The 14,891-nt window shown below is 37.3% G+C and overlaps 1 protein-coding gene across 1 annotated transcript; it reads left to right on the top strand.

The window, feature by feature from the left end:
• The first annotated feature begins 4,163 nt into the window (after positions 1-4,163).
• Positions 4,164-5,108, top strand: LOC101415837 (olfactory receptor 52K1-like). Its single transcript, XM_004476945.1, has one exon. It carries the CDS (start codon positions 4,164-4,166, stop codon positions 5,106-5,108), a length of 945 nt encoding a protein of 314 aa, XP_004477002.1.
• The last annotated feature ends 9,783 nt before the right edge of the window (positions 5,109-14,891 follow it).

Genomic DNA, 14,891 nt, shown 5'->3' with positions numbered 1-14,891 from the left:
CCACTCCACATCTATATCAAGAAGGGGGCTTAGATTCCACGTGGATGCTGGATGCAATTCTCCTGCTTTCAGTTGTAGGCACTCTTGGCTCCCTGGTGTGGTGGTTGGCCTTCTTCTAACCCAGGCAAATCTGGCTTTACCTCCTCTTATTCTACCAAAATTGCTTTTACCAAGGTCTCCTATTATCTGAATTACTAAACACCAGGCTGATTTCCTGTTTCCAGAGTTGACTCATTAGCATTTGGCATAGTTTATGGTTCTCCCCTGCTTGATACACTCTAACCTGGAATTCCTTCTGCCTCAGTGGTAGCACATTCTCAGTTTCCTTCATGACTTATCCTCGATGATACCCTCTCTGCCTCCCTATTTTTAAAAGACGGGATTCAGTTCTTGATTCTTTTTCCTTTATCTACACTATTGGTGATCTCAATTAGTTTCATGGTTTTAAATAACATCTACTTTATAATGACAGCAAATTTCTATCAACAGACAAACTCTCTATCCCATCTCCAGGCTAGTATATCCAAATATATCAATATCTCCACTGATTTTCTGATAGACATCTCAAACTCAACAGATCCAAAATTGAAATTATATTCCACCCACACTTTCTTTACAACCTTCCTCATCTCAGTTGATCCTGTATGTTAGGGAATGCAACCTTGATTCCCTTTTCTCTCACAGTCTACAGTCACAGTCAAGAAATTTTCAGGCACTTTTTTCAAATATATCCAGTATCTCATCACTCCTACTGCTACCACCATGGTCCTGAGACAATCCTCTCTTTCCTGGATTACTGTAACGGCCTCTTGGCTATTCTTCCTGATTGTATTCCTATCCTTTTGTGCTATTCTCATCATAGAAGCCTGGGCAAACTTAAACATATATTAGGTACTGTAATGTCATTTCTCTGCTGTGCTCAAAACTCTGGTTTTGCTTCTGAGAGAAATGAGGAATTATTTCAAAGTCTTTACAAGTCCTGTGAACTCTGGAGCCACTCTTCTGACTTCATCTTCTACAAGTTCCCCACTCATTCACTTCATTCTGATCTCCTATCGGATCTTTGAACATTTGTTTTAGGGCAATTGCTCTTACTGTTTCCTCTGAGTATGATGCCTTTCCCCCCCAGGGCTAACTCCCTAAATTATGCCTGTCTCATATCCCCTCATCCCACCACGTTGTTCTAGTCATTTCTCTTGCAACCACTTGAGTGCAGGTGTGGGTGGTGTGGCATCTCCTTACTCAAGTGCAAGCTGCTCTGGTGTTCCCCTGCTGTCATGGATTATCTATAGGAAATCACTCAACTTTGTGAAACTAGAAGTATGAGGGAATTAAGACTCTTTGGGTCAATCCTTGACCTATGGGGAGAGGATGCCAGTGGTAAACATTCCCCTCGTCTATGTCTTGAGTGGACAACTCTGAGGTGCATTATACATGGTTCTTCATGTGGGATTAAACAACTGATCACAGCATTATCCAGCACAATGGTTCAATCTTGGATAAGTTTTCTCTGCTTTGTTGTTTCCCTCTTTCATCTCATTCTTATTCCTTGGTATCACTTCACCAAATAAGCCCAGGATATTTCTTCTTGTTCAATTTTTGCAGAAGTTATTTTCCCAATGATGTCCACCCTAATATTTAAAATTGCAACATGCCCACACAATCTGTGCCCCCTCCCCACAACTTTGGGATTCCCTATTCTCATCATGCTCTTTTTTTTGTAACATTTATCACCTTCTAACATACTATATAATTTAATTATGTCCTTTTATTATCTTTCTCCTACCTTTAGAAAATTTATTCTTTGAAGATGCCAGTCTGAATTATTCACTATTTATCTTTAACATATTCAGTGAATATGTTTATTTATATATTTTATGTAAATTTACCAAATACATTTTATGCCTATGAGTATGAAATTGAACAGAGTTCAACTTAAGTCCTGAGGAAATTCCATATTTAGAGATAGGACAGAAGAAGGAGATGGAAATGATCCAAGAGAAAAGACTGTATGAAGAAGCAGAGATTGGTCATTTTACATAAAAGCTGCTGAGAGGTTGATTTGAATGAATGCAGATAAGTGACCATTGCAATATCATTATGCAGTTCATTGGTTCTCCCAATGAGAGCAGTTTCAGAAGAATAATAGGATGGAATTGAAATGTGTCAATACAAAATGAGATTTGAGTGAGTTGAGACTAAATATAAACATACTTCTAGATATTTTGCTGTAAAGAGAAGAACAGTTTTGATGTAAAAGATGGAAGAGATATAAGACCATGGAAGATATTTATGAGTATAGGTTTTTACTTATAGTTATTAAATTTACATCTGATGTAAATTTAATAACTATAAGTAAAAACCTATATTCATAAATATCTTCCATATTCCATATTCATAAAAATATATAATATAATAATATATTATATATTATTATGAATAAAATTGAATATGAATAGTGAATAATAAATTCATTGAAGAACATAAGTATTTATAGACAGATTTACTTTACGAACTGGAGTTTTCTGAAGGAGGAAAGATATAAACAACAAATAAAACTCTGCAAAAAGTAAAACATGCAAAAGCATTTCATACATAATCCACTTACCCTCATTTATCTCTTTGATAAAGTAGGGCCATGCTATTCCTTGTTTTCAGAGAAGGAAATGGGGGCTCAGAGATAAATGATTTGTACAACATAATGTTGTTAGAATAAGTAGCATTTATGATTAGATAGATATAAGACCTTTAGATTCTAAAATTATCCCATACTTCAAGGAAAAAATTTAGTTTGTTTTCCATATTGGTGTGCTGAATGTGTGCTGCCTATGGGGCATCTCAGTGGAAGCAAGAAGGCAGAGTTATTTAGGACATTAGATTTGAAGAAAGCTGGAATTTAACTGTGGTAGTCCAAACTTCACTGTGGTATCTTAGTGATATTAACTTTTCAAAAAAAGTTCTCATTGAAAAAGAAACCAATTTTTTAGTACTTTGCTTAATGACTGTGGTATGTGTTTTAATGCATCCTTTCATTAAATTCTCCTAAGAGTCTCACTACACAGACCCTAATAAAGATGAAAAGGAGGCCTGGGTACACACAGGGCAACTCCAGTGTTTAAGGATTTAACAGAACGGAAGAGAAAAATGAACAAGAAAAGAGGGAAAGATTAAAAATGGTTAAGAATAAAGGGAATTTGGTGCGCAAGTCAGAGATTAGTCTTGCTAAAGAAGAAAGAAATTTCTGGTAATAAAAATAAAGGAGTTGGAAGATGAATAGAGGGAAAACGACATAATAGTTTGGGTAAAATAAATTTAGTTAAAGAAAACCACAAAAATGAAGCTCATCATTTTTTCAGTAATCTGGAGGAAGGTTGTACAAGGTTGTTTAGCGAGTTTTGTGGGTATGAAAGGAGATGGAAAAAGTATTCTGGAACAGCAATTTCCATAGAACTTTCTGCACTGAAGGCAATCTTTTCTATCTGTATTGTTCAATATGGTAGTCACTTGTGGCTAATGAGCACCTGAAAAATGATTTGTAAAACTGACGGATTTTTAAAATTTAATTTAATTTTAATATAAATAAATATTTAAATAGCCACAGGTGACTAGTGGTGATAATATTAGACAGGGTAGTTATAGAAAAATTATATAGAGTGTATGATTAACTGGGACATTAGAAACTGCAGTGTTTATTTAACTATTACAGCCACAGAAGCCTGAGAGGTCAGGAAGAAAATTTCCCTTTTCTCATTGGAAGTACAGTTTGATTGGTAGGTAGGATGGTGCCAATGCATGTTCTAAAGAAATGCCTTAATAAAACATATTTTCATATCTTTTATTAAGGTAGTCCTGAGATCACCAAGAACATGAAGACACTACCTCCTCTATGCTCCTTTATGAAAACTGTCTTATGATATCAGTTCAATTAATGATTAATATTCTATCTATTCATTGAGAATTTTATTGACAGCAGGAAGCATATACTCATCTATGTGTATGAAGAAGAGTAATTATTTTGGTTAAGGTTTAGGAAAGCGAACAAGAACTAATTGTCCCATGTTGAATATCAGAGCCTGAATCCTTGATTACATAGAGAGTAGAACTGTGTACAGGTGATTAAAGAAAAAAGCTATTCAGATTGACAAGGAGAGGTTTCAAGAGCCATGTTAGCCTCCAATAGCACCTCAACCCATCCAGCTGCATTCTTCTTGATTGGGATCCCAGGCCTGGAGCACCTGCATATCTGGATCTCCATCCCTTTCTGCTCAGCCTATACGCTAGCTGTGCTGGGCAACTGCACCCTCCTCTTCATCATCCAGGCTGATACAGCACTCCATGAGCCCATGTACCTCTTCCTGGCCATGTTGGCAGCCATCGATCTGATCCTGTCTTCTACAACACTGCCCAAAATGCTTGCCATATTCTGGTTCAGGGATCGAGAAATCAACTTCTATGCCTGCCTGGTCCAGATGTTCTTTCTCCACTCCTTCTCCATCATGGAGTCAGCAGTCCTGGTGGCCATGGCCTTTGACCGCTACGTAGCCATCTGCAAGCCACTGCACTATACCACAGTGCTGACTGGGCCCCTTATCACTAAGATTGGCATGGCTGCTGTGTTCCGGGCTGTGACACTCATGACTCCGCTCCCCTTTCTCCTCAGACGCTTCCATTATTGTCGGGGCCCAACAATTGCTCATTGCTATTGTGAGCACATGGCTGTAGTAAGGCTTGCCTGTGGAGACACACGCTTCAACAATATCTATGGCATTGCTGTGGCCATGTTTATTGCAGTGTGGGACTTGCTCTTTGTTAGCCTATCTTATATCTTTATTCTGCAGACAGTTTTACAGCTTGCTTCTCAGGAGGCACGCTACAAGGCATTTGGGACTTGTGCATCTCACATAGGTGCTATTCTAGCCTTCTACACACCAGCTGTCATCTCCTCAGTCATGCACCGTGTAGCCCGCCGGGCTGCCCCCCATGTCCACATTCTTCTTGCCAATTTCTACATGCTCTTCCCACCCATGGTCAACCCCATCATCTATGGTGTCAAGACCAAGCAGATTCGTGAGCGAGTCTTAGGACTATTTCTGAGAAAGGATGTGTAAATGGAAAGTGTGGGAGAGGTGGAGAAAGAGTTGGACAGCCTGAATTCTGAAGTGGGAGCCAAGGTATAATGTGGAGTAGAGGGCTTCCAAAGTCTCCGTGTTTAGTTATTTCCCAGGATAATGGGGAAAAAAAAACTGTGTCCTCAAACTCAAAAACCACTTGTCTGTTTATGACTTCAGGATCTGAGTCAACTGATAGCCTTTGTTCTCAAACTGGTTATTTTGCTGAGTCACCACAAAACCTTCCTTATCATCAGAACTTGACAGAGGATTGATCCAGTATGCTCCTGGTGACCTCACCTAAAGACACAAAGGTCCTTCCAAGTTCATTTATGTAAGAAGACTGTGAGAATCTTCACTGGGAATTTGGTAAACTATCCACTCAGGAATTGAGTGAGGAACAACATTACCTCTGAGGCAGGAATCCTGCTCTGGCAGGAATTCTCGTCTGAGGCAGGTATCCAGCCTCTGCCTAAAATGCCTAGTGATGGGATGCTCACAGACTTCCAGGGCTACATGTCTCAAGTCAGACATTTCTACTTATTAAAAAGTTATGGCTGTAGTTCATTGGACTCTCCCAGGAGAAGTAACAAGGAGATGAAAGACAAACCCTTCCCGCAGAACATGAGTGTCTGCAACTGCAAGCAAGATAGTTTCATCCATCTGCCACATGAGATCAAAACCCTTCTCAATTAGAGTTGAAGCAGAGGGGGCATAGACATCCCCAAATCCTTAAGATTGGAGAATGAACAATGGACTAAAGTAGAATTATTATTATTCTACTTATAGACATTATTATTCTAGCAATGGAAGAACCCTTATCATTGATATAGAGACAGTGGCTATCAGAGGTTCTGAGGGGTGGGACAGGGAAGACTAGGTGTACTTTGAGGGCATTTTTATGACATTGGAGTTGTCCTGCATGACACTGCAGTGATAGATACAGGCCACTGATATTTTGTCAGAACCTACAAGGTTGTGTGGGACAGAGTGTCAACTATAATGTAAACTAATCCATGGTTAGTAACAATGCTTCAATGTGTGTTCATCAACTGTAAAACTAATGAGGGATGTTGTTGATTTGAGGAAATGTGGGAAGAACAGGGAGTGGAGCATATGGCAATCCCTTATAATTTTTATGTAACACTTATGTAATCTAAAGGTACTTTAAAAATAAAGAAAAATAATTAGAAAAATAAAGATAAAAAGTAAAAAGAGTTATACTTACAAAAAAGTTACGGTTTTAACTGAGGTAGTCTGTCTACTCTTTCTTTTGACCTCTGCCACCTCATGGTCAATCCCTCTTATTAAAAATAAGACATTCTCCTCAAAGATCTCTTTATCCATAGTGCAACTCTTTCTTTGATGTGAATGTAGCTTACTTAAACAACCATGTGAGTTCTTCATTTATGTACTAATCCATTTGCAAAAGATAATTGAATACCAACTCTCTAAAAAGTCTGCACCAGGGGCTGGAGATGCATAGACTGTTAAGGTAGGGTTGCTGCACTTTTTCTTTCCTGAGAAAGATATGAGAATGATAATTACAATAAGTTGTTATGTCTGAATACCTCTCCCAAGTCCCAGCATAATGGAGGAAATAGGAGGAAGGATAGTGGATGAAAGGTGGGAATATTGACCTGTGTTTTCTTTTTTCTTTTTCTGTTTCTCATGCAAACTCAGATACAATATAATTCCCTTATTATTAATCCTAACAATTACACCTCTGATGCTCACACTATCCCTCAAATACCATCCACAAATGCATTCTTCTACTTTTATCTTTTGACATCCCTTCTTTCTTTAGATATTACTGTTTAGGAAATATTTACTGGAGTCCCTTCCACCTCTGTCACTACCTATATGTCTATATTACTTAGGTTTTTGATGAAAGAGGTTATTGATGTGGGAGGAGTGGGGTAAGGGGGGTGGGGATATATGGGGATCTCTTATATTTTTTGAATGTAACATTTAAAAAAATAAAGAGAGAAAAAAATTTAAAAAAATAAAGTAAAATAAAATTGCCCTAGAAAGAAAAAAGAAAAGATTTTATTTTATTTATTTCTCCTCCTTCCCCCTCATTGTTTGAGTTCACTGTCTGCTTGTCATCTTTTTAGGAGGCACCAGGAACTGAATCTGGGACCTCTCATGTGGGAGGGAGGAGCCTATACATTACCTAGTTTTGAAAGAAAATCTCCAAGTCCACATCAGGTTTTGGGCGGAGAGTTAGGAGTTGTCTTGGAGGGAGAGATGTGGAAAGAACCTAGAATCCTGTTTCTTCTTGTTTCCCACCTCTGCTCTCATGATTCCCTCTGACACTCACACAAATACTCCAGGGACTAATGTTCTACCTTTAGGGCCTATGTAGTGGCAACATTTTCCTTGTTTCTTCTGAGCACAGAGGTAGGTAGGGACCTTAAATTTAGCTTTAAATACTAACAAAATATACACAAACATAGAGAGTGGCAAGCATTAAAAAGAAGCTATTTCCAAAAAGGTAGACACGCTTATGATCCTAATGACTTATGCTAAGAATGCCATCAGACTTCAGGTCTTTTCCATCCCAACAGAGGAGGAGTTACATTTTCCCCAGGACAATACAAATAGTACAAGGATCACATCACCAGGTAATACATAAAACCTCAGCACAACAAATATTGTTCATAAATATTAATAAGAAAGTTATCTTCAGGTTTAGTTAACTTGAGTTAGGAACGTTAAAAAAGCATGAATAAAATTTGAAAGGAGCCATAGGCTCACAAAATTTTGCCTTTATACAAGGAGTACAAGATTAGGATAGAGAAAACTTGGTTTAGTAGTCTGGACTTATTCACCCTATTTCCAATCATGAGGGTCAGAGTTGAATGCCACCCAGGAAGCAGAAGAAACAGTATTTGAATGTAAGATCTTATTTGACTTAGTGAACCTCTTCCTTCCTATTTCTCAAGTCAAAATTCTTCATGTTATCATTGATTCCCTTTTCTCTCACATCCTACATCTAATCTGTTAGAATATCCCATTGGAAGTTTTCCAATATACCCACGATCTGTTTCTTCTTACCACATTCACTGCAAAATAGTTCTTATTCACCATCTTCCCTTTCCTGGATTATGGCAACTGCCATATTAATCGTTTCCCTGTTTCTATTGTTACCTCCGTTGCTGTTCTCACCATAGAAATAAGAAGCAAACATTTAAAACATGTGCCAAATCATGTCAAGTCTGTGCTTAAAACTCTAGTATTTACATACAGAAATGAAGGAAGGACCTTTGCAAAGAACCTACAAGGCATAGAGCTTACAAGGCTCTATGTTATGAAGAAACTCAGGTATAAACAAAGTTATGAAGAAACTTAGGATAAACAAAGAAAACTAGACTTATACATATCATAGTAAAAGTGTGTAAAATGAAAGAAAATGTTTAAAAGCAGGGTGGGAGAGGTGGGGTACATTATACCAAGTAACTATTTATAAGTCTGACAGTTGACTTCAACATAAATAATGGAAGAAAGAGTATAATTAAATAATCAAGATCAAATACATAGAGTCAGAAACTGGAAAACGAGTTATGAAGGGCCAGGTGGGGTGGACAATGGGGAGTTAATACTAATTGGTACAGAATTTCTATTTAGAGTGATGCAAAAGTTTTGGTGATGGTAGAACAATATTGTGAATATAATTAACAAAACTGGATTTTATCTCTGAAAGTGTATGAAATGGGAAATTTTAGGTTGTATATATGTTACCAGAATTTAAAAAAAAATAAAGAAACCATACAACTGTGAAACATAAAATGAACACCAATGTAAATTAAAGATAGTAGTTAATAGTATAGTTGTAATGATATTGTATCATGAAATGTAATGGGGAACCACTGTAGTGCAAAATATTAACAACAGGAAAAATTGTGAGGATGGGACATATATGGGACCTCTGTACTTTCTGCATGATTTTTCTATAAACCAATGGTACTCTAATAAAATATTGGAAATTTTATATTGCATGTATTAAATAAAAACAAAAAATAAAAATAAATATGCTATCAAACCATGAAAAATCATTGAGGAACCTTAAATGCATTTTGCTAAGCAAAAGAAGTAAATCTGAAAAGACTATATGCTGTATGATTCCAATATGACATTCTTGAAAAGGCAAACTATAGAAATATAAGATCAGTTGCTGTGTGGTAGATTGGGAGAGGCTGTGATGAAAGATAGAGCACAGGCCATTTTTTAGGGCAGTAAAACTATTTTGTAACTTCCATAATGGTGGGATAAAAGATATTACATATGTGTCAAATACCACAGATATGTACAACACAGAGTGAACCGAACATAAACCATAGACTTCAGTTACTAATAATATATTAATATTGGCTCATCAGATGTTACAAATGTACTACATTAATGCAAGATGTTAATAATAGAGGCAACTGTATTTTCTGTATAATTTTTCTAAAAACCTAAACCTACTAAAATAATTTATTATTTAATAAAAAGTATATAATGGAATCATATCTTTAAATAATTGAAACAAATGAAATGCCCACCTACAGTTCTATATTAGTGAAAATATCCTTCAAGAATGAAGATGAAAGACTTAAAAAGAAAAATTGATGGAATATATCACCATTTGGCATGAGCTAAAAGCAAAACTAAAGTTCAGGCAACAGAAAATAATCGAGGTGGAAACATGGAAATGTAGGAGAGAAAGAAGAGCATCAACTCCAATGCAGGTATCTAAGCCTGGAGCACTATACTACAAGTACTTTTCATCCCTGCCCCCATGAAACCAGGTTTTATCCCCTCAGGCTGGGAGTCAGTGGGCAGAGGAGGGCACATTGTTCCCACAGATGCTACCTGCTTTATCTGCCTTTTGTTTGGATGCTTTGACTCTAAGTTACACTCTCTCAACTAAGCTTGCATCACCTCGGCCTCCACCTGACAATAGCCCTTGATCCCTGCTTCTTACAAGTAGGATATGTTTCTTTCAACCAGGGTATCCTCCATTCCATCATGCGCTTTCCTCAACCCAAGGTTGTTTGCTTCTGTCTTGCTTCTGACCCTGATATCAGCTTTGGACCTAAGGCCTAGGCCAAGTTTCCTTTACATAGCCTGTATCTCCTCAAACTGGCTGTGCTTGGTTAATTTAGGCTGCAACATTAAAAGGTCCAAAGTAAGAATCCCACTTTATCTCAATATACCAGGAACTCAAACTCATCATGGGGAAGTGCTGAGCCCACATTCCCAGAGGGCCAAGAAATAGGGAAGAAAAAGTTAAGTCCAGGATATCTCTGTGGGAAAGGAGTAGATGTAACTGGGATACAGGGCATTGTGATTGCATCTGAAAAGTAGTATGGGGAATTTGGGCAAAGTCTATGGGGGCACCTGTTAAAAGCAGTTTCTTTCTAAGTCCTTTGCAAAATATCAGGCATTGAGGTTAGTTTCAAATAGAAAGATATCCTTTTATGATTTATAGTTGGTTATATTAATAGTTATTATCACAATACCAATGGATTCTTAATTAGATACTAGATTCAACCTGTGAGTTAGGAAGAATTGAGATTACTCCCACTTTAAAGTTAAAGCAACAGACCAAGGATCAGGGATGTGACATGCCAAGGTCACAAACTGGAAATCCATGCATAACTCAGGCCAATATGTAACATGTCTGCAAGTCAAATACTTAACAGGTGACCTTAGCCAGATTAGGCTGGAACTCATGCCCTTGCAGGAGTTGGTTCTAGTTTATATGTTCTAATGAGACTCTCTTTCTTACAGACACTTTAGGAAAGGCAATAGGGATAAGAAGAGACTCAAACAAAACAAGGTACATGTCAGCTCCATCCGAAGTGTTCACAGCTGCTGGATAGTAAGGCATGACCCATGGGAGGCAGTAATGCCCCTGTATGAGAAGGAGGAATGGGTGAGGGAAAGCCTGGGGGAAGGAACTCTGAAACAGGGGAGTTCCCTTGAGTCAACCTCCAAAGAAGAGACCTGAACCTGCCATGATCCCCTGAGGTCCATCCTCAAGTACATCACTTTCTGCTTCCATATGCTTTGGGCAAAAGAGCAGAAGTTTGTGATTATAAAGCCAGCTGCTCCCTTCCCAGGTCTCTCTTACCCAAATTCCTACTTTTGGAAGAGGAAGACTGCATTACAGGAAGCTAATCGAAATAGTCAAGAATTGTATTTCAGCCTGATGACTGTGGAGAGGGTTGGACATGGGGAAAAGGAAAGTGGTGAAGCAGGCATGGTGTATGGGAAAGGAGAGGGGCACCCTCAGTTTTATGAGTGATCAGTGCTGGGCTTAAGAATCAGCCATCTCCCTCCTCCCCCGCAATTCTCACCCCAATTCCCTTGTTGTCTATATTTCGAATCTTTAGAGAGAAAGGAGAAGTTTTGACAGTCCTAATCAAATGCTGTGTGTACAAACTTCAGATCCTTTCCCTATCACAGAGGATGCCTGTCCTCTTTCTGTTAATCAACATGGGCCTCCTCAAAGAAATCTTAGCTGATTAATCCAGCTTGGATTCTGTCACTTCACTCCTTGCATTGCTCACATCTACCCTAAAAAGTATCCCTATGCCAATTAAGAACATTGCTTCACTAGTCAGGCCTGAACTAGGAAGACATTGGGAGAGGTAAGAAACACATTTCTTAAAGGTTCTTCTATAAAAGCCACATCCAGGAAGCACCTTAAGTGAGTAACTATCTTCATTTCTCTTTGTTTTAATTTTTGAATTCTATTATTCTCATATCCAGTTAAGATAAATGTGTAGGGTATCAAAAAGCTGCTGATATTGACAGAGTACTTTGTGTGGATAAAGACCCCATTTAAGCACTTTGGTGGAGAAAATGAAATAGAAAACAAGTCCTGTGGTTGAGTGTGCCCTTTGTGGATATAGAAAGAGGACAAAGGCACAGGCCAATGACTTCTAAACAGTGGACAAAACATTCAGGGCAGTCTTTTGGTTTCTTGGGATTAGGAGAAGAAATCTGGCTCCAATCACATTCTAATTCTGAGATCCTGATTCTGGGAGAAGAATATATTGCATGAGCTTTAAAGGAAATTTGACAAGGACTGTGCTTTGGGGAAGAAATTAGAAAAGACTATATTTTGTCTATCTGAGGATGAGTGGCTGGTCATGGGAGGGGGGGTGTCAGTCAGTGATCACTAAGAAATCATGCAGTATCATGTAACATTTATGTAATTTAAAGCTTCTTTTTTTTCCCTGTCTTTGCTTCTTTTTTTTTTTTTCTAAAGCTTCTTTAAAAATAAAAAGGTTAATTGAAAAAAAAGAAAGCATGCAAGAAAGCAGGGGGCATGTTTGGATTTGTGGAAAATGCATATTCACAAAGGATAAAGTTGGTGATAGGTATGTGATGTCATTCACAGGCATTTATAGCATGCCTATAATCTAGTAACCACTGTTCTAGGTACTAGAGATATACCAGTGAAAAATAGGAAGCCCTGTTGTCACAGGGCTTGTTTGCTGCACAGCCCAGAACTCGTTCTTGGAACAGATGCACAGTTGTTATGACAGTGTGAAGATGATTTTATTTTGCCAAGAAACTAAGGATGGTAGAAGTTTTTTTCAAAACTTGCATCCTGGATCCATATTAGATTAGGAGATACTCAACTAGTCTAAGCCTGGATGAGATGGGAGGTCTGAAAAAGTTAGAAGACTTAATTTCCAATGCACTGGTTGCTCATGGTTCATTTGGGAAAAGGTTTAACATGTTATGTGTATGTTACAGGCTGGGGTTATAAATGTGAATAAGGAAAATTGATTCACTTTACAATATAGCAGTTATTTGTGAAAAGAGGAGATATGGAGAAGAAAAGGTAGACAGTGAGCACATATGAGAAAGCTTTTCTTTGGAACAAATGCGAGATGATGGCGGCTTGAATTAGGGTGCTTGTGATTGAAAGTAGACAACTGTTTTTACTTGAAGTTTGATCCAATGACACTTACTTATAGAGTGAATATGGGACATGAGAAAAAGGAAAAGGCAAGGATGATTTTTTTTCCTAGGTTATCTCTATTGTTTGCAACTCGTTCCTTCTTGTAACTCAAGCCAAAAATATCTTAGCATCTTCTTTGACTTTTGTCTCCTACTCTACCCACAATCTATCAAGAAGTCCTATCGGCATTTTTTCAAATATATCCAAAATCTGATTTATTCTCACCATATCCACTGCTACCACCTTGATCCTGAGTTACCATCCTCTCTTCTCTGGACTACTGCAATAGCTTCCTGGCTCTTCTTCCTGCTTTTATTTGTAGTCTCTTCATGCTATTCTCATAGTAGAAATCCAAACAATTATTTTTTTCTTGATTACAAAAGTGGGCTTACAGATTCCCATATACCACCCTATTATTAACACCTTGCATTGGTGTGGAACATTTGTTAAAAAAATCATTAAAAGCATTATTAACTACAATTAGTATTTTAACTTGGAGTTCACTGTGTAGTGTGGTTTCATGGATTTTTTTAAATGTTTTCGATCTGTTACCATATATGCAATCTAACATTTTCCCGTTTAACTATATTCAGATGATCTATCTATCTATCTATCTATCTATCTATCTATCTATCTATCAATCATCTATTTATTTCAGTGCTTTTAATTCACAATGTTGTGCTATCATCACCACCATCTATTGTCAAAACATTTCCATCGTTCCTAATTAGGAACCCTGGAATGGTATAACTCCCTGTTCCTTATACCCACTCATTCCCTGGTACCATATATTTTAGAGTTCCTCTATTTCTGAGTTTACTTATTCTAATTATTTTGTATCTGTGAAGTTATACAATATTTGTCCTTTTGTGTCTGGCTTATTTCACTTAAGCTTATTTCTTCAAGGCCCATCCATGTTGATCCATATATTGGAACTTCATTTCTTTTTATGCATGAATAATATTCCCTTCTGTGTACATATCATATTTTCTTTATCCATTCATCAGTTGATGGAAACTTCGGTTGCTTCCATCTTTTGGCAATTGTGAATAATGCTGCTATGAACATTGGTTTGTAAATCTATTCAAGTCCTTGCCTTCAATTCTTTTGTGTATATACTGAGTAGTGAAATTGCTGGATCAGATGGTAGTACTATACTTAGCTTTATGAGGAATCACCAAACTGTCTTCCACAGTGGCTGTGCCATTTTACATTGCCACCATCAATGAATGAATGTTAATATTTCTCCCATCCTCTCCATCACTTTTTTTCCATGTTTTTAATAGAAGCCATTTTGCTGGGTGTGAAATGATAAGTCATTGTAGCTTTGATTTGCATTTTCCTGAAGGCTAATGATGTTGAGCATCTTTTCATGTATGTTTTGGCCATTTGTATATCTACTTTTGAAAGGTGTCTATTCAAATTTTTGCTAATTTTTAAATTGGGTTGTCTTGTTAAGTTTAATGATTTCTTTATGTATTCTGTATATTAAACCATTATTGGATATGTGGTTTTCCAATATTTTCACCCATTTTGAAGGTTGTTATTTTACTATCATGATAATGGCCAAAAGGTTTTAAATTTTGATGAGGCCCCATTTATCTCCTTTTTCTTTTGTTGCTTCTGCTTTGGGTATAAAGTCTAAGAAATGATTGCCTAACACAAGGTACTGAAGATACTTCTCTACATTTTCTTCTAGAAGTTTTACAGTTATGATTTTTATATTTAGATCTTTCATCCATTTTCAGGTGACTTTTGTATAAGGTAGGGGTGTTTTTTGTTTTTTGTTTTGGCAAGTGGAGATCCAGATTTTTCAG

Source organism: Dasypus novemcinctus, chromosome 10, assembly GCF_030445035.2.
Source record: "Dasypus novemcinctus isolate mDasNov1 chromosome 10, mDasNov1.1.hap2, whole genome shotgun sequence".
NCBI lineage: Eukaryota > Metazoa > Chordata > Mammalia > Cingulata > Dasypodidae > Dasypus > Dasypus novemcinctus.
This window is presented reverse-complemented; position numbering and strand designations above follow the sequence as displayed.